A 25,647-nucleotide genomic window follows, 5' to 3' on the forward strand; every position below is an offset into this window, starting at 1 on the left:
GACTAGAAAAACTTAGAAGGAGCGATTAGAAATTTGGCGGGTTTCCTTGTATGGAAACATGCTTGTCTGTTCCTGTATGCATCTGCCCAGTTTCTACTGAGAAACTTACAAACTTAAGAATTGAATAAATTTGATCCCTCACATGGGTGTGAGCTATCTAGAATTCCACAGATTTTCTCCTGTAATACAGCTTTGTATTGTAGCATTGTTCAGTTGTTCCTCTTGTAGTCTGAGCGTTCTCCTCTTCTGGTATGTAACAGAAGGAAATCTAGCTGAGCTAAATACAGAAACCCTTGAGGAGTTATGGGGGTAGACTGATACGTAGAGGCAGCGGACTGGTGCAGCAAACTGACTGAACAAGTAATTTGGAAGAAAATGACAGATCTGGGAGTCATTAAATGTGGTGGGGAGAGCGACTATAAACAATGTGACAGGATGAAAGAGACTGGGGCAAAAGCCAAAACCTGACGTAATAAATGCAAACACCTGGACAGAGTAAGTGGGATAGGAGATGATAAAAGGATGAGGGAGAAACAGAAACAATGCTTGTGGAACATACATAGATTGTGCAAGGCATCTGTGAAAGAACAGGGAGTAGAAATCCTGCTGGACAAGTGATTTGGAGAAGGGATTTGGAGGAACAAGTTGAATCAGAAGTTAAAAAGACAGTTTGTACTGGCAGAACGACAAACTGCAGGTGAATGGGTGGTCAGGTGGAGCTGGAGATGGTAAGATAAAGGACTGAGCAAAACCTGTTCAGGATTTCTGTATTCCCGTACCCCAGACAGGAATACAAAGTAGAAAGTTAGGTATGGCAACATGGAAAAAAAACCAACATGGACAGCAAAAAGAGAAGCAGAACTAGAACAAAATGATAGGGATGATGTGGAAAGGTTCAGACTTAGTGGAAAGTGACCTGAAAAGATAGATGTCCATGACAGCAGTGATTCTTACTGCTGAGGACCATGCACACAAAGACAGTCCAAAGAGGTGTGAAGGGCAGTACTGGTTTAGACTTGACTGCTTGAATTCATCATACTCTGTTCACTGATTATTCAGCTTAGCCAGTAAGTGAATTTGATTATTCTCTTGCTTGGCTGAATCCACTCATTCATTATTCAGATGTGATATGTACCATATTAAGTGTTCATGCTCTAATATGGCTTTGAGCTATTAAAAAACCAACTAACCCACCAGACTACATAGTACCACTTTTGAGTTTTGCCTGTAGAAACGTTAGCAGCCATAATGAGGGCATTCTTCTCCCTTTTCCAGCAAGTAAATTAAACTGGGACTACTGAACCACAGCATGTCTGTGCTACTTAAGTCTCCATTCAATCAACTCATTTTCTCTCTGATGCTGAATCACAGAGTTTAACAACCTTCATCTGTCAATAGATGTTCCATCAGTTCAAAATACAGAGGAGATATGGCTGTAGGAGGGTTTAATTTGCAAGCACTTTTTCAAACCTAAGATACTATGCATAAATGTTTTCTTTCTAAAGCAGTTGTCTCTATTTGAAGTTGAATACTTGAAATTTAGAAGGTGTTAGAGCTATAGACTTCCTGGACAATCTTAATTTCTTTACACATGCACACTGATCATTATTCAGCTTATAATCAGTCTCTACCTCTCATCTCCCTTTGTCTTCTGTGAGACTTTTGTCTTCCTGTCTATGCTGGGCATGTTTTAATGTCAGGTCTGTGTAGTAAAAAATCACAATCTTGATTCTTAAAAGGATGAATGGAGAATAAATGTGCTTCGGGAAGTATTGTAGTTTCGGCAACTGAATACTGCACCTTTGGGAATTGAATTCAGTTCGTTTTGCCACGGGGAATTAATTCATATGTGATATTAGGCAAGCTGAGTGTTACAAAATCACCCATTTTATAGAGCAGCATCAGAAAAATCCAGTGATGAACATGAGTGTTCTGTCCCAGCCTCTAAAAAATTAATACATCTCACTATAATATCTCTTTGACTTGAATGTGTGATCTATGATAATACAGTCTCTTTCTACAGAAAACTTGTTAAAATGGTTTCAGAAAGAAAAATAGTTTGTGTTCAGACATTAAAAATAGTCCTCTTGAGACCTTTTTTGCTGTCTTCTAATTTTTGTTCTTGTAAACTTCAATGTTTTATCTTAATCTTCACTTTATTCTGACCAAGGCATTAAAATACTGTAACAAAACAGAATACATTATGAAAAGTATATTAGAAAATTATGGAAAACTTTTTTACATCTGAATTTTCAGACTTCATTCAGTGTTATCAAAGTTTAGATCTACTCAATTTTTCTGAACAAAGGGGAAGAAAAGTAGTCTCTTATCAAAGATATGCTTAAAGACATAATAGGTACTGGAAAAGCAAGTTGTTTTCTGTCTTTCTACTCTTCAAAGTAATTTAGATTTTTTTTCAAACTGTTTATAACCTTCCTTTTTAGTGAATTAAATAATGATGACATCAGCTGCATCTTTTTGTCAGTGCAATGCAATCAGTATGAGCTTCTTTCTTTCTGTTTTTCTCCATCTGTTGAATTATTTTTTTCCTTTTTCCTCTATGGTTTTCTCTTTTCCGATGACTTTTCATTCAACTGGAAGCTTCATGGTAATTGTGGTGGTCGCTTGTCTATGGTGACATCCGTAACTGAGCTTTGTGCCGTGGGAACACAGAGGATATATGGTTTTCAGACTCAGCATTTGTAGCCATATATGTAAGCTGTTCCTGCTGCCAGATTCTTAAGGACCACCACAAGAAGAGGGAGGAAAGGGTTTCAAGAACCACCCACAGTGTCTATATGCCTTTGCTTTAGGAAACATGGATATAATTAAGTCTCCCTTTTAGCTGTGCTGAGAAAAATATTTCAATGAAAAAATGTATTTATATATATATGGATTGAATATATGCATTGATTACCAACTGTTGAAAACACGGTGTGAAGAACATTTTCAGAAGGAGAACAGGTGGAATAGTGACACTAAAAGATTGATCATGAAAATGGTCTTTGTAAAATACTGTGTCAATATTATTTTGGACTGTTACAGACTGTGGGTAGCTGTTTAGAATACTGTGTTTTATTTAAATTAGCTTATGAAACTATTTATTCAAGGCTTTTATTGTTTGTTGAAGTGCTGTAAAAAATAAAAACTTGAGCGTCCCCTACTTCCCTGTCTCTTCCCCAAACTGATCCTTTATTTGGTTATATAAATTTTTTTTCTGGTTAACTCATGCTGTACAGCGTTCACCATTCTGGGTTGCTAAATAGTTTCATCATCTTAAGCTGTTAATCAGAGCAAAATTGATGGACAGAAGTTTAAGGCTTTTTGTAATGGGCATTGTTATACCAAAGGAAAGAGTGGCTTCTACTTAGAGTAGACTGGAAGGAGTGTTAGCTTTACCTTCTCTTGTCCTTAATCACTGCAGTGGAGTTGGAGCAGAGAGTATAGCAGTTTGGAACCCAGTTGTCAAAATGTGTATCAAGCATTTTTTACGTTAGTAGTAATGCTCAGAAAGTGTGGAGAAAAGCAGTACTTGGAATAGAACAAGCACTGAGAGGCCAGTATAGTTCTTACAACTTTTGGCAGTTACATTAATTAACTGTAAAGGATACTCTCTTTTTTCTAAAGCAGCAAGGAGAATGTGTCTACCTTTGTTAGTAGCAAACACAGTATCAGAGAAATGGCTTGGGTTGGAAGGGACCTTAGAGATCATCTAGTTCAACCTCCCTGTGTTGGGCAGCGACACCTGCCATTAGACCAGGTTGTTCAAGGCCCCATCCAACCTGGCTTTGAACACTTCCAGGAATGGGGCATCCACAGCTTCTCTGGGCAACCTGTGCCGCTGTCTCACCACCTACTTGAGTAAAGAATTTACTCCTAATATTGGATCTAAACCTGCCCTCTTTCAGTTTAAAGTGACTCCCCTTTGTCCTATCACTTGACATGCCCTTGTATAAAGTCCCTCTTCAGCTCTCCTGTAGGCCTGCTTTAGGTACTGGAAACATCTTTAAGAATAATACAATGTTCAGAGAACCTTCAGAGAAGATGCTATATTTTCACCTTACAGTACTACTGCTACAGTACTGTACAGTACTTCCCCCTGGAAGATTAGGTTACAGCTGATCTAATATAACACTCTCTAATTTTCTGTCTAAATGAGTATTTAGACAGCAAATGTGTTAAATCAGATGTTTTCTCATTAGCTGAATAGTTTTTCTTTGGTACCTGTGGTACCAAATGGTATCTATTTAGCTGCTTCACAGGCGACACTTGCGATTATGTGCTAACACAAATAGTAAGACCAGGTCATGACAGAAAGGATATCACCTTGCATTTAATATTGATACATTGCTTCAGGTTTTTTCTTTGTTCTTATCCTCCTGTGTTGACATGAAGTTTGGGAAGCAGTGAAGTCCTTCTTGTCGTGTTCAATAAATACTAAAATAATTTTGAAACACATACTAATCTAGTAATCACTGTCTCTATATTGTAGCCTGCTGTAATCAATCTTTAAGGCATGTGTTTTTTTTGTTTTAGTTACTGCATTAATAAATTGTATTTTATCAGTTACACAGCAGTTCATAAATTAAAGACCCCTCAGCCCAAAATATTACTATAGGTAAACCTATGTTGTATATTAGTACATTTTTTATTTACTGTATTTCCATAATTATTGTTTACTTCAGTTCGTCTAAAGGCTGCATAAAATTGAAATGAAATTTGGGAGTTCTGTGGTTGTATAGATATACTTAGCTTGCTATTCATGGACTATTATTCCTGACCTAGAGTTGCAGGAAACTCTTACTGGAAGATGTGCAATTTCATTTCAGTTTTCAGTCTTTTAAGGTAAAACTTTGCAAGTTCTGTACTTTGAACATAGTGAACTGTGTTTACTTCTTAGATGTGATGATATTCTCTTGAGGGAGTGGGAGAGTGCTGTGTACTTGTTTTTTATGCTTGCTTTTGCCTAGTTGTTCATACTTAAATCCATGGCAAAGTGGTCATTTAGGTTCCCGGCAATGTTTCATTATTTCTGATCCTGATCACAGTATTATGGAAGAGGGGCACTTATTTTTTAGTTCTCTTTTCAGCTTGTGTTAACCCATCTTGTTTTCTTTCATGTCAGTGTCTCTTTTCCTGTTCATGTTCGTTCAATATGTATTCTAGGAATAGCTAACTCTTACTGTCCTTTGTCACTCTTTTAGTATCTGCTTTTACATGCTTTAAAATTGGCTATTCTCCTTCTTTGATTGAGTTCACCCTAATTTATATAACTGATTTTGTAGTTTTTGAGACTTTAGCTGATTTCCTAACAGGAATAGATCTAGTTCTTTGGGGAAGTAATGAGTCGTTGTCATTTCTGCTTTAGTTTTTTCTTCTTGTTTTCCACCTTTTTGTCCTGTGGTGTTCTATTATCTATACTTCTACTTCAGTTTCCTTGAGTTTTCCAACATTGTTTTGTACCACTGGATATGAAAATCTAAAATATGTCAACACCCAGGGATTTTCCATTTCTCAATTTCTCTTGGTATTCAGTTGTCCTCCAAGATGCCCAGTGTCCTGGTTACTCAGGGAAGTCCAGAATAAAATTGTCCAGTGTCCCCCTTTTCATTCACCATTTTACACTCTTGAAATTGTACAGAGATCCTTTCCAGCCATCAGTCCAAAGTCCTATAGTTTTACTTCTCATAGACTGTGCATCATGTAGTTTTGAATCTAAGCTCATGACAAATGTCTTTTTTTATTTTAATATGAAACACCCATTCATGAGGACTCCAGGGTTAGAATCAGATTATTCTGATTATTCATGCTACAGCTTGTCAACTCATTGTCTGATCTTTTTTCCTATGCTTGTGGATGCCACTTGCACAGACAAAAGTTGGTTCTTTAATTGGACAGTTCTTGTGTGGTAAAGTGGAATTGTCTGCAGTAGTTCTAGTTCCAGAAAATTAGGCAGTCGTTTAAATAACTTCAGAGCTATTGCTATTTGTGGGAAGATTTAGTGCATTATGCAGGAATAGGCTAAGATGAAGCTTGATCTTGCCCATGGTTTCTTAGACTGCCTAGTTATAGTTTCTATGCAGATAAGGAAGAAAAGATATTAAGACTATGTTGTTGCCTGTAAATATAGCATAAGGCTACATACCTGATATTGCAGAACATGTTAATTATGGGTATTCTTCCCAAAACTGCTAAATAATAAAATTATCTGTGCCTGAAGGAGATAGCACCTATTTTCCCCTACTGTCTTCAGTAGATTAGGCCACCTGCTTACTGCAAGACTGTCATTTATGGCAGATAATAAAATTGTTATCTATCTGTTGCTTCAGGGAAGTCGTGCTGCATTTCCCCATGGTTTTCTGCATCTGATGATAGTGTTCCTGTTGCCAATTAAGGGGCCTTTGTTTCCAGAAGTAACACCGGTTCCGAAGTTCAGGGTTTCTCAAATTTGAAAAAAAAAAGTGAATAATTCACAACAATTGGAAAAAAAAATGTTTAGTAGACATTTATGAAGTTCTTATAAAAGAACATCCTAATACTGTAAACTGTTCATTTAGAAATAGTGACTCATCTTACTAGGAGAAGGGGAGAAATACAGTATGATCTTGTATAACTATAGAGTAACAGCTACAAGAGGAAACAGTGTTGAGTTCAACAGGATGCTTTTGAGATACAAAGGGTTAAAATGATAGAAAACAGAATTGTTCTGGGGGAGGGAAAGACCTCTTTCCTCTTCCACACCAGAAATGTAAGAAAGACATTGGGCATAATGCAAAGATAAAAAACTGTATAGTGCAGAAGGAAGCAGTTTTCTTCCACTGCTATCATGTCTAAACAATTCTGGATACAATTTTAATTTGCTAGTGTTGTTGAAGTCTTCGCAAAACTTGTTTTGATTTTTGTCTCATGCTTCCTTGAAGACTCAAATGGTAAACATTTGGACATAATGACGCAAACAGTAGGCTATCAATCAATCCCAGTTTTCACAGCATTGTTGTTCATTCAGAAAAGCTGTGTGAACTGACCTCTTTCTACAGCAGTGTCATTAGTTCTTTCAGAAATAAAACAAGGATCAAAAAGACTTCCAGGATTTTTCTCTTAAGACTTGCTGTACTGAATGATTTTGTAAAATTAGGATCAACTGTTTTCAATTAGCTCTCAGCTTTTTTTAATGTATATTGTAAGAGAGACTACATATTAATTGTTTGTTCTTCCTCAGTTTTCTAAGCACTGACTTCCAGTAAATTAGTCAAACAGAAAATTGAATTTAGATTAGATTTGCTGTGTAGGCACCTAATTTTGATGCAAATGACAAATAGAGCAACAGAAGGAGGTAAATGTATGCAGTGTGAATGTCTTTGGATAGACATGAAATATGATAGGGCTTGCTCTGCGTGAGGTTAGAATTAACTTGATGTAGGGCTTACTGTGGGAGCTGGAGCAACACAGCACCATCCCAATCCTTGCTGCTCCCATGGCGAGCAAACTTAGGAAGCCTTTGCTCCCCATGTCTAGCTAGTAAGTCTGACTGCTTGTGCTCTCTGCTTTTCAGTGCTGTGGAGGTACAGAATTGAAATACTTTCCTAGGCCACCTAAATTTAGAAATTTAGAAATAGAACAATAGAACTGTCAGTTCAAGACAATTTATTAGCCACACTTTCATCCTACGTGGGTACGAGAGTATTGTGAAGGGTTAAAGGTCTTGTAGAGTGTAAGTGTACTAAAAGATGCTTAAAAGCTCACCAGTGATATGAATTCTAGTCTGCTGTCTCCTCTACTGTGAGAGTCATCTTGCAGGCCACAACTGAACTTCAGACCACTACTTAAGCTATTCCACCCTTCGTGTGTCCTTGACTCAGTGGTGCTTTCCGCCTTGGAGGAGGTCATCATGTACGTCTCCTTTCTGGTATGAGTCATTATTTGTGCCTGTTATCCTTTTTCTAACTAGGCCATCTGCTTGGGTTATCCTTCTGCATCTGACTTTCATCTGACTGACTTTGATTTCTTTTTTTTTTCTATACCCACAAACACCTGCTTGCCTCAGTTGCCTTTTTTTTAAAGTTGGAGTAGAAAGGGGTTTTTTTCTGTGTTAAAATTGCATACCTTTTGATTTACTAGTCCTTTTTGATCAAAAGGGATGCAAGTCCAGAGGTTGACTTGAGATTATAGAATTAACAGTCATTACTACAGAATTAATTACTATAGAATTCATTTGTCATGACCACATGGAAAGGTGCAAATAATCTGAGAGTTAATGCCAATTAACAGCTGTGCTGTTTATGTGGCTTCTTGTTAGCCATCTTGATTTCTAAACAAGTTCTTTGCAAAGTCAGAGAGGGCTTCTGTGTGTGCAGAATGTTCTGGCTCTCTTGCCCTCGAAAGAAAAGAGAAAACATAATGGGGATCTGGGGCTGGTTGTGATCTTTCTGCTTAGAATTTCTCAGGAAACAGCAAACATAGCTTGGTTTTAAGGATTTCTCCAACATTGCCTCAGTGGACTCTACAGGGATTATCCATTTGTTAGCTTATGAGACCTTTACCCCTTTCCTAGTGGCAAATGGGGTGAAGTTTAGTAAGTCCAAATGCCAGACTCTGCACCTAGGACAGAGTAATGCAGAGCACAGGTATAAACTGAGAGAGGAGCAGCCTGAGAGCAGCCCTGTAGAAAGGTGCCTGGGGGTGCTGGCTGGCAGCAGGCCTGGCAATGTGTCCTGGCAGCCACATCCTGGGGTGCATCAAACACAGCACAGCCAGACAGTCAGAAGAGGTGATTATCTCACTGTATTCAGTATTGGTGCAGCCTCATCTGGAGTGCTCTGTGTAGTTCTGGGCCCCACAATTTAAGGATGTTAAGGTAGTCAAGTGCATCCAGAGGAGAGCAACAAAGCTGGTGACAGGGCTGGAAGGTGTGTGCTGTGAAGAGCAGCTGAGGACTGTGGGTCTGTCTTATTTGGAGAAAAGGAGACTGGGGAGTGACCTTATTGCTCTCTACAGCTTTGTGAGGAGGGAAGTACAACAGGAGGTACTGAACTCTTCCCCCTGGTATCCAGTGATAGGACATCTAGGAGTGGCTCAAAGCTGCCCCAAGGAGGTTTAAACTGGACCTTAGGAAGTATTTCTTTACTGAGAAGATGGTCAAACACTGGAACAGGTTTCCTAGAGGGTTGGTCAATTCCCAAGCCTGTCAGTGTTTGAGGCGTTTGTACAATGCCCTTAATAACATGCTTTAACTTTTGGTCAGCCCTGGATTGCTCAGGCAGTTGGACAAGATTATTATTATAGGTCCCTTCCAATAGTCTGCAATAGTCTATTCTAGTCTAGTCTTTCCTCTTGTATCCAACAACTTTCCTAACATCATAAGAGTAATGTGCTTTTTGTTTGTAACTTAGAAGTGGTTTCTGGGAGTGCACAAGCATGCACATTCAAAAGGATAGACTGTAGGAAGAGGTACAGCAAATAGGGAAATAATCCTGTTTTCTTGAACAAGCCTTTGGAAATGTGTTCAGCTTCAGCTACATTTGTTCTGCCGGCCACCCAATAAGTTTTATTAGTATCAGACACCAGACTATTCTCTTTAAATTTTTCAAAAGGCCAATGAATTTATTCAGGCACAACAAAGTTTTTTTAAGTCTATCATTAGCTGTAGTAGTATGAAATAGAGAAAGTAAAATCCTCCACAGAGCAAAATAGCTTTTTTGAAATTTAACTTACTCTGTTTGAAAATTGCAAGCCAGCTCTTCTAAAATTCTCTGGAGAAGAGAGGTGGGTTTTTCATTCTAGAGTAGTCTTCTCTTCCTGAGAACATCAGCGTCCTACCACCAATTTCCTGATGGAATGCTATAGCTCTGAAAATCTAGGCAGTTAACAAAAGATTGTGGAAAATTACTGACAGAAACCCTGCTCAATTTCTAGTAATCTACCTTGTATGCGAGTTCTAGAACTGTTGGGATCAAAGCATCTTGACAAAATATTTTGCTTGTGTTGAATTTTCAGTTTTAAAATGAGTATTTTTTTGTTTTAGCAGGAGACCTCAGGTTCTTTATGCACTGTACACATGTTGCAATGTGTTCCCACACAATTTATCACTTAGACAAAGGACAAGTGAAGAGAGACAAAAAGGAAGGAGAAATTAAGAGCCACAGAGAGGTGATGTGGCTTGTACCTGGTCACACTGAGGTCAGTAGCAGTGTTAAGAGTTGAATTTTTTTGAATCATGATCTAAATCAGTCTGTCTTACTACAAAGGGGCCACAGAGGTCATTCAGTGTGACTGACCCAGCAAAAACTTCACAGAAAAGAAATGCAAAACAAACCTTTCTTCTAGTTTCTCATATATCCTTGTTGAGAGCAACAAGCATGTCAGCAACAACTAAAGTACACAAAATAGACTTACAGGATATTTTTTATGGTTAGTTTCCTAGAAAATGTGACAATGCCTTTAGTGTTGTAATTGGTGGAAGAAGTAACTGGAGATATGGGTCTACCAAAACTTTCAGGAGACAGTAATAACCTTCTGAAGACCCACAATGTGAAGTTCTCAACCAGGACACTGCAACACACAACCAGATTTGGATGTTGTGGTCTTAGTGTTTTTATTTACACTAGTAAACAGAAGAGGGCTAGAACATATGTGATTTGTGCTATATGACTATCAGCAGTTCTCTGGCATAATTTTGGTCACGGGCAATTAATACTCTCCCAGAAAACTTGAGCAGTGTTCATGGATTAACAGTCTGGGGACTATTCTCAATATGCAGTAATGGAGAGGGAGATAGTTTGGCTGAATAGGCATGAGTTATTTTCTGGCACTTGCCCTGAGGTTCAGAGAGTGAGTTCTGATCCATTTTATGAGTTGCATCTATACCTTTAAATTAGGTATGTTTTGTGTGTCTTTTGTGGTTGGCTGAGTAAAATCATTCCCATCTTCCTTGCACCTCTCTTGCAGTCTGGTTCTATTCTGCCTTGATGCATATAGGTATAACCTGAGGAGATAAACCTCTTACAGGGCTGGAAATAACAACCTGCAAAACTAAAGGACCTATAGAAAATAATTAGAAGAAAAGTAGTAGTCTTATCAATAATGTATAGTAGAGTAATCCGCTAATAATACTATGTGCTATGTCCTACTCTCTTCTCTAAGGATTCAGCAGCACTTGCTAATAGTAGTTGTGCCCTGTTCGAATACCTCATTTTAATCAGAGATTTTGGTAACTTCACATTCAGCGGATAAACAGTGGATAACTTTATATCTTATTTTGGAGAATATTTGTAAGAAAACCGAGGTTAAACTTATGTCAAAGCCAAAGTCTTATGCACTGGCTTGACATGTGCACAGAGATGCTACAGTTAGTGAAGATTTGAGGGCTCTTGTGCTCCTTGTCCTTTTTCCTGATCACCACATTTATGACGACAAAACGCAGGGGGTGTCTGCACTTTGGGAAACTTCCCTAAGTCTAGTATCTTTGTGCAAGCTGTTACTAAAAATTTAAGCCAAGAAACCAGATGTATGGACCAGATACACAAACAGATGCCATTCTGCCACTTGTGATGTTGGGCATCAGTATCCTCAGATGAAAGGGGGGTTGCAAAGCAAATTCTCTTTAATGAACTAATGCAGCCAAATTAGGTGTAACTCATTTCAGAGCTATGTACACACAGTGTTTTGTCCACATAGCTAATGATTTCTAGTAATATTGCTAACTAATTAATGATACTAACTTAGCAAACTTTGTTTGCAAATGCTGTATGTCTGTGTTCTTTTATAGATCTGTTTTTTTACTATAAAATGGAAAAATATGTTCTGAACTCCAAGATAAAAATACTTAAGTAATGAGTCAAATTCTCATTAAAAATAGAAATTATATGATTATGAGTTTTGCAGCTAACTCTCTTGATATTTTGGAATGGAAAAACTAAGATGAACTTCTGATGAAAATTCACTTCCAGTTTTAACTCTGGCCAGGTAGCTGTCTTGGGGAGGGTTGGTTAGTTTGTTGGTTTGTTTTAAACTTCGCATTCAGTGTCAAGAGCCCTGCAGGTATTCCTTTATTCCTTTAGCCACTCTTTCCTGAATTTTTCAATACTAAATTTTTTAATTTTACTGCGATAGAGATCTCTAAATACTTTAGTCTGATAGCTGTTCAAAAGAACTTAAAGTACATGTATAGAAAAAAAGATATTTCATGTGTGCAAACTCTACTGCCTGCTCATTACAGAATTTATTTTTCAATGAGTAAGGGCCCGGAAGAAGCTAATGTAAGTATTTTAGCAAGGGTTTGTATTTCTCTGATAAACAGCACTCCCCTTCTGTTTGTGATCACAGGATGAAAGCTCTCTAAGCTTGTATATGTACATTTTTACTGCTACATCATGTAGTGTGCTCTTAAGATTGAGATCTCATTCCCCAGGAAGCATTTCTGTCTAAGATTAATTGCCCTTTTAAAATCAGTGTTTGATGTATTCCTTTGGCTATATCCTGACTTGCTTTAACCCTCTTTGACCTGACCCCACTCACTATTACCGCCATGGCTGAAGCAGAAATCCTTCAGCTTGATGTATGCAGTACAGACTTGAGCCTGTGGTTTTTCACATCGATGGATTCAATTAGTTGAGTTTTTACTGATCAGCTTAGCAGAGGTTGAAGAATTTGTCAGACATGGAACAAAACTGTCCATAGTTTGGACATAATTAAATAGCTCATCTCCATTTTCACAGCAATTGTTTGCTTGTGAAGTTGTTTACTTTGTTAAATAACATAATAATATTCCTGGAAGTAGCATTTTTTAAAAGGAAAAACCCAGTTTATTTTTCTCTAGTTAAATGGGAGAAGGCACAAAACATGAAATAAGAGCAATTAAGCTTTCGATCTGTATATGTTACTTATCACTCTTCTGCCAAAACTTTTTAAACTGTAATTATGTCCAAATGTCAACTTTTGAATGAGCAGATAAACTAACAATTAGCATTATGGCTTGAAAAAAGCGAATATGCTGCTCTCTTCTGTATTGACAGTGATTTTTCAGAAACAGTAATCCTTCTTTACCTTGCTGGGAGTAGGTCATCATTTGGTTAGCTGAAAAGTTCTTTATAAGAGATGGACAGCTGTTAGAATCACAGAATATTTGCAGGCATGATGTGAATTATAGTAACTTGAAAATGAAATAAACTAGAGGTTGAAAGTTCAAGAATGCCATTAAAACCCTCAAAAGTGTATGAATGTGCATATGCTTAGGGAATGTATAGTATGATTGCATAGAGAATTTATTTAATTGATTGGCATAATAGTATTTTGAAAACAATGACATTATAAAAGTTCTCACAAGCTATTAGCAGCAAGGTCTTTTACAGTAAATTGATTTGCTTTAGGCCAAACTTCATAGACAAAAATATTTATCAAATGGGGTTTGGTTTGGTTTTGTTTTGTTTTGTTTTCTTGAACAACATTGATCACATTTAGCTCCCTAGCTGTATACAGAGATAGCCCTAATTTCTGAAGGTCAGCTCTACACAGTTTAGAGGGAAGGGCAACCTCAAATCTAATTAAGGGCATAGTGCATGAAAGGGTTAACTTATTTTAAGTCAAGATGCCTGCTGTTCAGAAAAGCTACAAAACTCCTAAAAGTGATTTATCTCTCCCTCAGCAATGGAAAACATATCATGGATGAGTTGGCCTCAGTTTGTCACACATTCAACTGTTTATCTTTTAATGCACACCCTGCCTGTTCCTCGTAGGTATAAATGTATTGTGTGCTTGCTTGTTACATGGGGCAGCAAGATGATTTGCATTTAACTTTGTCACTTCGTCCACATGTGCATGGCCAAACTTAAGGCATTGCAGAAAATTGTTTTATAAACCTCAGTCGCTAACCCCAGTCTTTTCTAAATTAGCATAGGTTTATTGCCAGTTCAAGGCTGAGGCTAAGGCACTGATGCTAAGGAAGAAGGGTTATAAGAATATTTCCTGGGAGTTTAATCTTTGGGGTTTTTTTATTCTACTTGAAGCTAGATGTTTGATGGGCAGCATCTTGGGCTCAGTCTTGTAAGGTCTTCTAAAACCTTTTAAATACTATAATGTCAGATGTTTAAGAAAAATATTTTAGTGTTCTGTCATCAAGCCCATTAAAAAACTTCTATGAAATATATGAGAATCAAAATAATAATAACAAAGCAACAACAGCAATGTTTAGTTAAGTAAAGCTTTCATTTCCATCCTCTATCTGCTTTTCTATTGAGCTGCATGAACTCTTTTATGGACAGAAAAATTCCCTTGGTTGTCTTAGACAGCATTACTGTCAGTAACTGTTTTGGGGAACTGTTAAAAATAATCTACTCGAGCTTAGTCTGCTTAGCAGTGTTTGAGGCCAAATTCTCTTTCTCTAAAAACTTTTTCAATTGACTTTTTCAATAGAAAAAAGTTTTCTAGTTCATTTACATGCTTTCTGGCTCCTATGAGATTAGAAGTGTAAGCCAAGTTCTCGTGAGCTGCTCCAAAGTGTAATAAACTTGGTAATAAACTTGCTTGTGGTGACTATTTTAATCCACTTTTTTTTGTTATGTTTCAGAAATGTGGCTATCTAACCTGAGGATAGACTTGAGGTAGAAGATGACAGGAAATGACAAGAGAGGAAAAATTGGATGGAGAAGAAAATTATGAATCAAATATTTGATTCCATCTCAGTATTTAATTATATTTGATGTCAATGATAATATTGCATATTCATCTACTTCCATTTTGGGGATAGAGAAGGCTAGGCATTTGCTGGAATATAATCCACAGGATATAATCATACTAAGAACTTTATAATCATGACAAAGAAGCTTTTTTCCTCTCCTTTAAGTTACAAGAAGATCATGTAGAGATCAGCCAACTGGCCTGTGTCAAAACCATGCAAAGAAATAGAGCAGTAATTAAAGCTAAATCAGTGAATATGGACTTAATGGCAGTCCATATTCATATCTTGCCTGGAGTTGGGCTTTTGTAGTCCAGTACTCTGCAAGAGCAGAGTTCACTGAGGTTGATACAGGTCTAGTTCTATCGCAGCGTTTTGGACAAGAAGCAGTAGTTCTTGTGAGGGGCTCTGGTAAAATGACATCAAGATGCTGTAAGGGTTATATTGAGATATGTAATATGAGTGACAAAACACTGCAGGATGGAGAGACTGATATGTCTAACTGTTTATTTTGGAGAAGAATTTAAAAAAAAAAAAAAGAAGAAATTATTTAGAAAAGATAGGTTAAGCACTTTTGCTCTGTTTTCTGTGATTTGTTCAGTAAACGTATTAAAAATTAACATTCCTTTTAAAAGAAATTTTTAAACAAAATATAAAGTTGTAGACTTTATTTGTCATTAGTTGTCTTTGAGGACAGGAACTTGCTGTAGTTGACAGGTCTCTGGGATATCTGAGCAAGTATCAAGAATATCCTGAGCTGAAAACATCAATTTAGGAAAACGGTGACCTTCAGCTTGAGCAATTGAACTCACATTACTACCAGTGATTAAAATAAGTGATATTGTCTTGTTGCTGATAGTTAACCAGATCTATGTGATTGTTTATTTGTATTGATGTTGGGCAGTTAGATTATATCCAGAAACTGAAATTCTTACTCTCCAAACTTTGTCTTGTGTTTGGAGCAATGTTTATTCCAGATACAGAATCATTTTAAGAAGGAGACTTGTTCTGACTGTTCTGAACGATGCGTTGACCATATATTTCTGTGTTTGAGTTCTTCACCTGAAATCAGCTTCAGTGGCTTTTACCAGGGCTGTTGAGATATATAGGCAGGAAGGAAAAGTCAGTCCTGTGCTTTTATGTCACATATTCTAAAATTTTTGAGGTCAGAGGAACCTTTTGTTGTGGCTAGGCTATTTTAGAGTTGGCTTTGCAGAATTTTTTGTGTGTTCTTGCTCTTGGTCAGAGGATACTGAACAGTGTATCTGCTGATTCGATCCAAGGTATCATCTCTGTGTCTCTTTAAACTAATAGTTACTCAAAATTAGAGGAGAGGAAGGAAATAAGGATTTTGGTAGTTTATGTGTGGTCAAAGTGAGGTTAAAAGTATGTTAAGATTGCTAAGGAAAATGAGTCACTTCTAGCAATAAAGCCTACTACTGTGACAAGCAGGGTCGTTTTTTCATAGGATGGAATTCACAAAAAAGTAAGGAAAGCCTGGGGGCTACTGCGAAGCTTCTGAAAACTCCTACTAAGATTTTATTCCAATTTAAAGAATTTTAACTAAAAGGACCCCTGCTCAGTAGAATGTGTAGTAAACTTAGACCTTGAAGCTATCACTTCTTAAATGTGAAATATATCAGTAAAGAGAGTGTAAGTGTTCTCTGTCTGAAGTACTTGTACTGAGTTCATTCAAAGAGCAGGTGATCATTTTGCTATGAAATTTAACCAAAATCATTTTTTTTATGCAGTTCCCATACATAGATATTGAGCTCCTCTTAGTACTCAGCTAAGTGCGTAAGATTTGTTCAGAATACAAGTTTGTTTTGCTATTTGAGACGTTTATATTGAGGTTGTCGTTACTGTGGAGTCAGAACATCTCGCCAAATTTCTGTACTTTGGTCACTTTTACACCTACGGATGCCAAAAACAGATTGGAGATATTCCAGTTAGAGTTTATGAATGAAAAAGACTGAAATCATAGGTTTTAACTTCTAATATTTTTTAAAGATACTGAAGAACAGCAAAGCTTTAGTACTTCATTTATAGATAGTTTAATTCATTCAAGCTTGCTTACTAAGGAAAGAAATATTTTGCCATAAATTAAAAAATATGTGGTATCTGGCTATAGTAAATATTACAAAAGTGATGTGGAAATGTTCACAAATACCCCTTAGCCTAGGGGTTTTTTTTTTTTATTTTATGAGCACATGAGATTTTTTTGTAGCACACACACAATCAAAATAATCATGAAGTTTGTTTTGTTGTAAATGATACCCACTCATTGTCAATTTTAATATTGGACATTAAAGCTGCTTTCAGTTTTGGATAGGTTATTATTGAAGAGGTGGATGGTATTCATCAGTTTTAGGGCTAGCAGGTGAAAGATCCCTGTATCAAATGGAACCATTGATGACAATACTGAGGTTTGAGGGTTTTTAGAGATGCTACGTACTTAAAATTGCAAAAAATGAAGTATGTTTATCAAGTGCTTGTTTGTTTCTCTTCCACTACCAGTGCAGAAGTCACTGGAGGAGTACTTCTTTAGACTATGAGGCTTGTTTGGGACTGTCTTCTCTCTGTATGTCCTAGAATATCCAACCTGAGGTGCCCACAGAGGGGAAAGATAACTCCAGCTGCTGTTCAGTGCTTTCTTACCACCTGTGGTTACAGGTTAGAACACAGTCTTTGAATTTACTTGCTAATATAGAGTAGTCTTTTGTAAAGAATTGCACATATGTATGTATGTGGTCCTCTGTGCTAGACCAGCAGCCTTGCTTCCAAGAAGATTTTCACTTTTGCTTACCGGAGACTTATCTCTGCCCAGCTTTGGCTTTAGGCTTTTAAAATTGGGTCAGCCATATCTGTCAGTAACAAACTTAGTGGTTGCACATTACGTTACTCACACAAAGCACATTACTGAAAGCTATGTGTCTGTAAGTAATTTCCTAGGAGATCCTAAAGAGCTAGATTAAAAATCTTCCCAGTGAAGATGTTGGTGTGTGTCTTCAGATTCAGAGATGTCCCAGGCACCAGGTGCTGAGCATATGCTGTCAAGGAGTGCTCTGGTGTTTCAAGATACTTATGCCTAAGGGCCTGTTCTGCCTGGTAATCTGAGGAGCAGGAGAAGTGGGAAGGAAAGCAGCCACACCACAGGCACAGAAGGAGAACTCTGCTTCTTATAATGCTGACCCAAAAGGAGTTTTCCTACAGTATCATGTAGCCATTGCCAGTAATACGTTTAGTATCATCTAATCCAGAAAATACAATGTATTCTGAAGATAAGCAAGCAAGTATCTGTGGCTCACTTCACAACTGAGAATGCTGGAATCTAGTTATGTTACATTATTAAAATGCTGCTACTGCATGACACTTGGTTGTATTTACTCCTTACACATTTAAGTATCCTTGTCCAATATAGTTCCATGACCTTGTATCATGCAAGAAGTTTGCTTGTAGTTTGAAGCACAGAGTTCTATTTCCCTATTTAGGGCTGTAAAGTGGTGCTGCCCCTGAATCCCGGGTAGGTTCTGGGACTTGCTATGCAGAACACTTGCATACAGAGGATTCCAACTGGTACTCCAGGGACACTTTTGCTAAATCCTGAATATCTTGTATTGTCTATCAGTGAAGGGATTTAAACGTACTAGATTGTCCTGACAGGTGATTGCTTGAGGCCACAAATCAGAAGGGAGGTATTTCATCCCACTAAAGAATTTTAAGTGGTACCTCACAGATGTAGTCTCTCTGGAGGAGCTGATTTTGTGTAAGTGAAAGGGAGAATGTCGCTGGCATTGAGGTGCTAATCTGTGTGAAAAACTGCTGAAATAAGTACCTTTGGCAGAAGTAGTGCCTTCTCACTGTGCTGCTCTTAGGCACTTGACTGTGTCTCAGAACTAAACTAACCTTTTCTTTTCCCTCTATCTTCAATTCTTTCTTTTTAAATAATAAGGTAATTAATAATAAGGTGTAAAAAATGTATTTAAAATGCAGTAATCTGAACTGATGCTGAATAAGCTCATTTTCCTAATGTTGAGTGGTGTACTTTGCAAGCCATAACTTATATAGCTAAAGGAAATGGAAAAACTTACTGTGTGATACCATGACATTGCACATCTTCCCACCTTCTCTGAAGACTACAGATTTTCTTTTTTGTTCTTTTGCTGTATCTCACTGATCCCTGAACATTGAGGGTTTTTTAAGGAAGCTGAGGATTCACAACAGCAAGTATTGTAGTAGTTAGGGCATTCCCCTTAAAGAAGGGAGAGTGGACTCAAGCTGCCTCAGGTTGAGGAGGGCTTTGAGCCACTGCCTCAAGGACTCTGTTGAGATGCAACAGGCCACTCTCTCTTGCTTCCTTCCAGCGGATGCCTATCTGCAAAAGAGACACCTTTGCCAGTACTTTCTTCGGGTGTGCCAATACTTTCTTTGGCTGGATCAAGGCAGTTTCCTGATCAGGAACACTGAGACACCTTTTAGATGACTGAGAAGCAGATCTCTTCTTAAGCCCTTTGCTTTAGAGGTGCCTGTTTCTCTCCATTTTCTGTACAGAACTGGAAAACTCTTCTGACTTTACATGGTATGATCCATTAGCCTGGGTCAGGTACCTACTTAAGGTGTTGCAGCCTTGACTTAATGTCTAAATTAAGTGGTCTGAAATGTCTCAAAAATGTCTTAGTACATAAGGTGTAAGCATAATTACCTGCATTCTGGAGATGGAATATTTTTAGATTTTACCAAAAAGCTTTGCCGTCTGTGCTTCTCGCTTGCCACTAGTGACTTTTGGGGGCTATACTAGCTTCTTTTATTGATGGAGTTCCACAAGGAAAGAAAAGAAAAATCATTTAATCCTGGGACAACAACTCTGATATTATGACTTAATTGATTTTCAGCCTTTTTTTTTTTTTTGCAAATGCCAAAACAGTGTTTGTTATTTGTCCATCACTTCAGTAATGGAGTGATTCTGCTTTTAAATAAATAGTCATTATGTACATACGCAATAAAAACTTCTTACAAAACATATATTGCTATGCTTTTATTTTTCTTGTATTTCCACTTCATCTTATTTCTGATATTAATTTGCAACAAAGTAAAAGAAACCATCTTAGGTCATGTGATACATAACATGTAACTCAATTCTGACATGATTCTAAGAGGAAATAAAAAGTCAATGATATTACTGGAAAACTTGAACGTATTAGTTTTGAGGAAATCATGGGGGTTTTAAACTACATTACTGAATATTGTAAAATGGGTATTGACCAATGATATCATCAGGTCTGGACCCTGTGTACTATGATGAGCAGAGCTATTTGCCCTAATTTTCATGGGCCTGGTCCAATGACACAGAGTGGCATTAATCTTTGTAATCAGGTCATTTAAATCTTGCACCACTCATTTAAATACATGTTGTGTTTAGCAACTTGTACACTTTGTAGATGCATTTTGTCAGTTTAAAAAGACTTTTTGTTATCAAAAAGAATAGAATGTGGGGTGGGGAAGAAGAGGACAGCAGTTGCTGTGTATTTTGTAATTCTATTATATCTGTAAAACAGGTGGATGAAGCTTTCATGATAGCTAGCAAATCATCCAGAACCCAGATGACAGTGGAAATGGATAAGAATTAGACAGCTGTTGAGAAAACAAGCATGCTTATCAGTAACATTATTACTCTATTTGCTGTTGACAACTTTTTGCTACAAAAAGTCTAGAAGATGTCTGTAGGAGAGAGACTCTGTATGTGATTTAAAATCGGGTGTGTGACTGAAAGCATGAACGTTGAGGAAAGTTTGGGTAAATGTGACTTAAGTGAGAGTTTATGGCCCCTAGTAACAAAAGGAGGGAAAAATGTTAAAGTAAAAACAATGGATTTTTTGAAAGAAGGCTATAGTAAATACAGAATTGGTAGATAAGATCTTTTTAGTCAAGCCTCAAGGGGAAAAGGAATTAAGGAGAAGTGATGCTTTGTCAGAGATAATACTACAGCACAAACAATGCTAATGCAGAGATTTAGACTTTAATTAAACTGTAAATTCTTCATTGACCTCTGAGACTTTCTCAGTTAGCTGAGGAACAGAATAAAAGACTTGTATGAGAAAGGGATAAAGCTGGGTAAGGAGCAGGGAATGGGACACCCAGATTAACTGTATTTCATTTCTAAGCAAGAGGCATCGAGTACACGCACATAAAAAAACACTGTGTCATGCAGTAAAAGAAGAGCCAAAGAAAATATTTATCACATATAAGCCTTTCCTCCAATGACAAGAAGGTGATACTGAGGTTCTAAAGCATTTAATCTATTTTTTACAAGTTCTTGCTAAGAAGAGTCAGATATTCATAGGGTGCAAGCACAGTGCTAATGCCAAACCAGCATTTTGTCATCTATTTTTATGCAAATTATTTTTTTCTGAAAATTAAATAATACTATAAAATGTAAAAAAAAGGTCACTAACTCTGACCAATTTAAGGAATACCATAGGTAGGTTTTCATTTGGAAGTGTTAAGTACATATATTTGGAGGTTACTTAGGTATTAGGAATATTTAGGTGTTCCCTAACTTCTGAATGGGAAAACTGGGTTTCCAAGATCTTTTCTTTTGGAGTTATACTTGACAATCTGACTGGTAGTGTTTCAGCCCAATAAATACCTGTTTTGGATGGAAATTTGTTTTTAAATTACATGCTTCATTCTTCAGATTTGTCTGCAATAAAACCAGAAACCAGCAATTGTTTATGCTTAATTTAGTGCGATAATGCATATGTTATGCCATTCAGGGAATCAAGAATTTGTACAGAATATACTGTATGTAAGTAACAAGTAACAGAAGTATAATGCTTCGATTTAAGCAAACTTAACTGTCTGTCTCACAGGAAGAATTATTACTAGCATGAAGTCAACTGCATATTTAAGGATGATTCTTCCCAGTGTAATTTAGTGCACTGGCATAGGTACCTGATTATACTACAAACTTCTTCAGACAGCTGTCAAATCATTTTGATTACCAAACAAATAGGATTTTGTCTAGTTATAAAATAGAAATTATGCTGCAACTGGGGTGGTTGAATGAAAGAGCAGTAATGGTACCTTCACTTCTAGATTCTGCTCTCTTCCATGCAGCTCTGGGGGAGGATGGTGATTTGTTCTGTAAGACAGACAGTGAAGGGGGGCATAAAATGCCAATTACAAAAGGCAGTGATATTTTTGACCACTGAATGTAGATTTCACTGTGGTAGGTCCATGTGAGAATGCCATAGTATAGTATAAAATCAGTAAAAGGTCACTGCCTACTTTCTCCCCCTCAACCATTATTTGGAGCATATTTCGTATGCTGTTCTCATCTCAAGATTCTGAAATAAATTTTCATTTTTTGTTGTTTTAGTTCATGTCATGACAGTTATGTCAGTTGCTTTAGCTGGTTCCCATAATTTGAATCAAAGGATCAAAGTACTTGCATCCTCTGGGACAAGTATAAATAAAAAGAATTGAAATATTCTTAGAAAATATTCTTGTCATACTGGGAATCATTTGCTAAGTTAGCTTTTCCAAGAGATGAAACTAAGTGAGAAAGAGCTGGTGCCAGTTCAGCCCTTGGAGTAACTTTGAAATTTTGCTAGTGATCTACATGAATTGTTCTTAGCAAAACAAAATTACTTCAGGAATATTACAGGTATTATATTCTTATGCCTTACAGCCAGGTGAGGTGGATATGCCTTAACTGGATTGGCACCAAGCTGTGATCACTGTAGGGAAAGAAAAAAAACAACCTTACAACTAGTAAGGAAGAATGGCATTTTCATTAAGTTTCATTTTAACCCAGTTTTTTCTTGGAATTAATTTTAACTCAAAGTTTCTGGTTTAGATGATAGAAATCTCAGCTTTCTCCACATTGATAGTTCCTACTTTTTGTTCTGTTAAATATTAAATTCTGTTAACACCAATTAAATTTACCATAAATGAAGTTTGAGTAAATGTTTTAATCTTTCTCTGAACTTTGAGTGATATACTAGTAGTTTCTCTTTTTTTTTTTTTTTTAATTAGATGGAGAGCAGAAGACTCAAGTGATGATTCATGGAATTGAGCCAATGCTGGAAACACCCGTTCAATGGCTAAGCGAACATATGAGCTATCCAGATAATTTTCTCCACATTAGTATCATTCCCCGACCTACTGATTGAAACTCAGCTATATTCATATAAGGATCGTTCTCAAGCTGGAATTAAAAGGGCATGTCAACTTCTTGCTTCTGTTAGTCTTGACAGAGGCAGCCTGACCAGAAAAAAAGAAACCAACAAAAAGCCGAAACAAAACAAGAAGTCCTCACTGCTGTAAGCCAAACAGGAAGAGAGATCCTGTCATCAGATAAGGGCAATTGGGCTGATCTTATTTTGCATCACTGCTGCGTTTGTTCACTGCTATAATTAAATCAGTTGCGATATGAAAGAATTTACAGGACTTCTGCGAGTCTGCTGTTTTCTTGTAAAATATAATGGAGCTGAAAACTGTCAGCCGAAAAGCAAATGGAAATATGTCACTTGATTGTATTTCTGATTAACAAATAAACAGGGCTGTTTCGTAAAGTGGTAGTGTTTCAGCTTTGAGGGTGGAAACACTGGTTCGATTTTCTAGAAAGTTAGACACTGAGAGATTCGGTTACCAGTAGCTTTTTGTAAAAGATCAAATTACTGTAAATCCATCTTTCCTTAATGAGAAGTTCATGTTTACAGTATATATATTGGTATGCAAATGATCTTTTAACTTTGATAACAAGCAGTGAGAGATTTTAAAGTAAGCCCATGAGCATGTTTTGTCAGTTAAAAACATGCACAACTTAATAATTTACAAATACTTTTGATTTGTATGCTGTCACTGAATACTCGAGTGTGTTTATTATTCAAACCGGTTTTCATAAACTAGCAATGATGTAGGATAATTTGTCTCAGGATCCGTCATGGCGTTTCTTTGAGTTCATCCATTTTTTTTTCCTCCAAGAATATTTTCTTAATTTACTTTAAAAAGTTTTTTTTAAAAAAAAAAGAAAACTGAATGGATGTTGCAAACAGGATTGTATCCTGCTGTTTATTTCCATAGACTAGGAAACAGTTAAACCATAGAATGATGAACAGATTTCTTTTTAATGATTTTGAATTTTGGAAAGCTGAGACTTTTCCTAGCTAATACTTCCTCACATCTGTGGTCCCTGAGCAATCAGTCCGAAATGTGGAAGCTTCTAATCTCATTGCACAGATTTTTCCTTAGTTTAGCAGATGTATTTTTGGGTTATTGGATCATTTTGGTTTCTAAATGTTTGTTACCATTGCAGATGCTACTAGAACTCTACCAATTTTTTTGTTACAGTGAATTCATCAAACTGTGCTCTATTGCTTTGTCTGCAGTTTGTGGCTGTTTGTGGCACAAAACAATGTTTATAGTAGACATATTATCAAATATGTCAAATATTATCAAATATAAAGAAAGCATGACATTCTTCTTTCAAAAATAGTGGCTGTTGAAGTTCCTACTCACAGTCCTGGCTTGTAAATGTCCTGGTAACTCCCAGTGCTGTTCCCATTCGTTTCCATGCTCCCTTTATGGTAGGATACTTACCTGTATCTGAAAAAGGAAGAAAATGAAAAATCAATCAAATGAATAACAACCTCTTTATGAAGCAAGAGGGGAAGGATCTCCATGGGTGAGGATAGAGTTGAAGCTAAGAAGAACCCTAAGGGCGGAAAAAGTCAGTAGACAGGTTAGATAGTGTTTTAAATGTTAACGAGGAAATAGCTTGAAGGGAATGGAAGAGGTACTAATGAAATAAACTTATGCTATATTCTGCAGGACATGAAGAATTTTTAAAATAAAACAAACCATGCTGATCTCTGTTTATGCAGAATTGAAATATAATATTCTTACAGAGGGATGATTTGGTTGAGTTATTCTAATTTCCAGTTCTGTTTGGAATTTTTGTTACGTTGTTGAATTGGCATTTATAAACTTCCTTAGGCAGACATATCTAAATATTTTGGGCAATTTCAAGGTCCTGCCAGTCGATAAAGCAACTATTTTGTAGAGTCTTCATATTTAACAAAAGTGTCTTTTGTAGGCATAATTTTTCCATTAATCAGGATAAGAGGCAATACATTTAAAAAACTGTAGAGATTGTGTTTCCTTTGTTTTAAGGTAAACTGGAGGGAGTCACTGGCTATTTTAATATGTTCTACACCAGCATTTTAAGTATACAGCTCTTCTCGTGGCCCGTATTTGCCAGTAAATCCAACTTTAAGGCCTAGCATGGAACAAAAAACATATTGGCTTTAAAACATATTCTTTCCTCTTACTTTAACTATTTAAACTTTATTAAAAAATAAAACAAAGTTTGAGTCTGTCTTTATTTCCAACTAAACAAAGATCTTTCTCATGGAGTGACAAGAATATTTAATAATACTTAATAAGTAGAAACTTCTTAAAGAGCTGGTTGGGTGAGGTATCTAAACAAAAGCACAGCATCACAAAAATGAAGTGGCATCTTTGCTTTACCTGAGTTAAATCACATTTTTGTAGTTTCTTTTACTTAGTGTGCCAATAACAATAGAAGGTGTGTTGTGGCGTAATTAAATACTTCACTTTGAAATTCTGTAACTTCTGGAAAAAGATCTGGTCTGAACTGGTCAGAATCTAAAATAGTGCTCACTAAATTAATTTCACCAATAAGGAAAAGTGCCAAATACATCCATGTACACTCCTCAATATTTAGAATTTAAGCGTAACTGGTGAGCAAGTTAAATCATAGTGTAAAATGCACCAAAATACAGAGCTTGTTGCCGTCTTCATTGTATTTCATGTTTGGCAGTGGCTACTTTTAATTTTTGAATGTTCAGTGAAGAAAGAGTGAATTTTCTAATTATTTTTTTGATATCACTGGTGGTCAGTCAGCATACATGGTGATGCCTTTTCTTCAAGTGGTAACTTTAGTTTTAGATTAA

General features: G+C 36.7%; 1 protein-coding gene across 5 annotated transcripts in view; it reads left to right on the top strand.

Moving 5' to 3' along the window:
- Positions 1–25,038, top strand: part of ATG5 (autophagy related 5) — a 74,670-nt gene extending 49,632 nt beyond the window's left edge. For 2 of the 5 annotated variants that reach the window (XM_029962769.1, XM_029962773.1), the window contains 2 exons: positions 10,022–10,176; positions 22,706–22,852. In XM_029962769.1, coding sequence (XP_029818629.1) covers positions 10,022–10,176; positions 22,706–22,729 — 179 coding nt within the window. In that variant the 3' untranslated portion in view covers positions 22,730–22,852. Of the gene's footprint in view, positions 1–10,021; positions 10,177–14,560; positions 14,827–22,705 lie in introns of those variants that run through there. The other 3 variants (XM_029962770.1, XM_029962771.1, XM_029962772.1) reach the window with 3 other exon arrangements.
- The last annotated feature ends 609 nt before the right edge of the window (positions 25,039–25,647 follow it).

This window comes from Manacus vitellinus, unplaced genomic scaffold (genome assembly GCF_001715985.3).
Source record: "Manacus vitellinus isolate BGI_N305 unplaced genomic scaffold, ASM171598v3 scaffold_4_pilon, whole genome shotgun sequence".
In the NCBI taxonomy this organism is placed as follows: domain Eukaryota; kingdom Metazoa; phylum Chordata; class Aves; order Passeriformes; family Pipridae; genus Manacus; species Manacus vitellinus.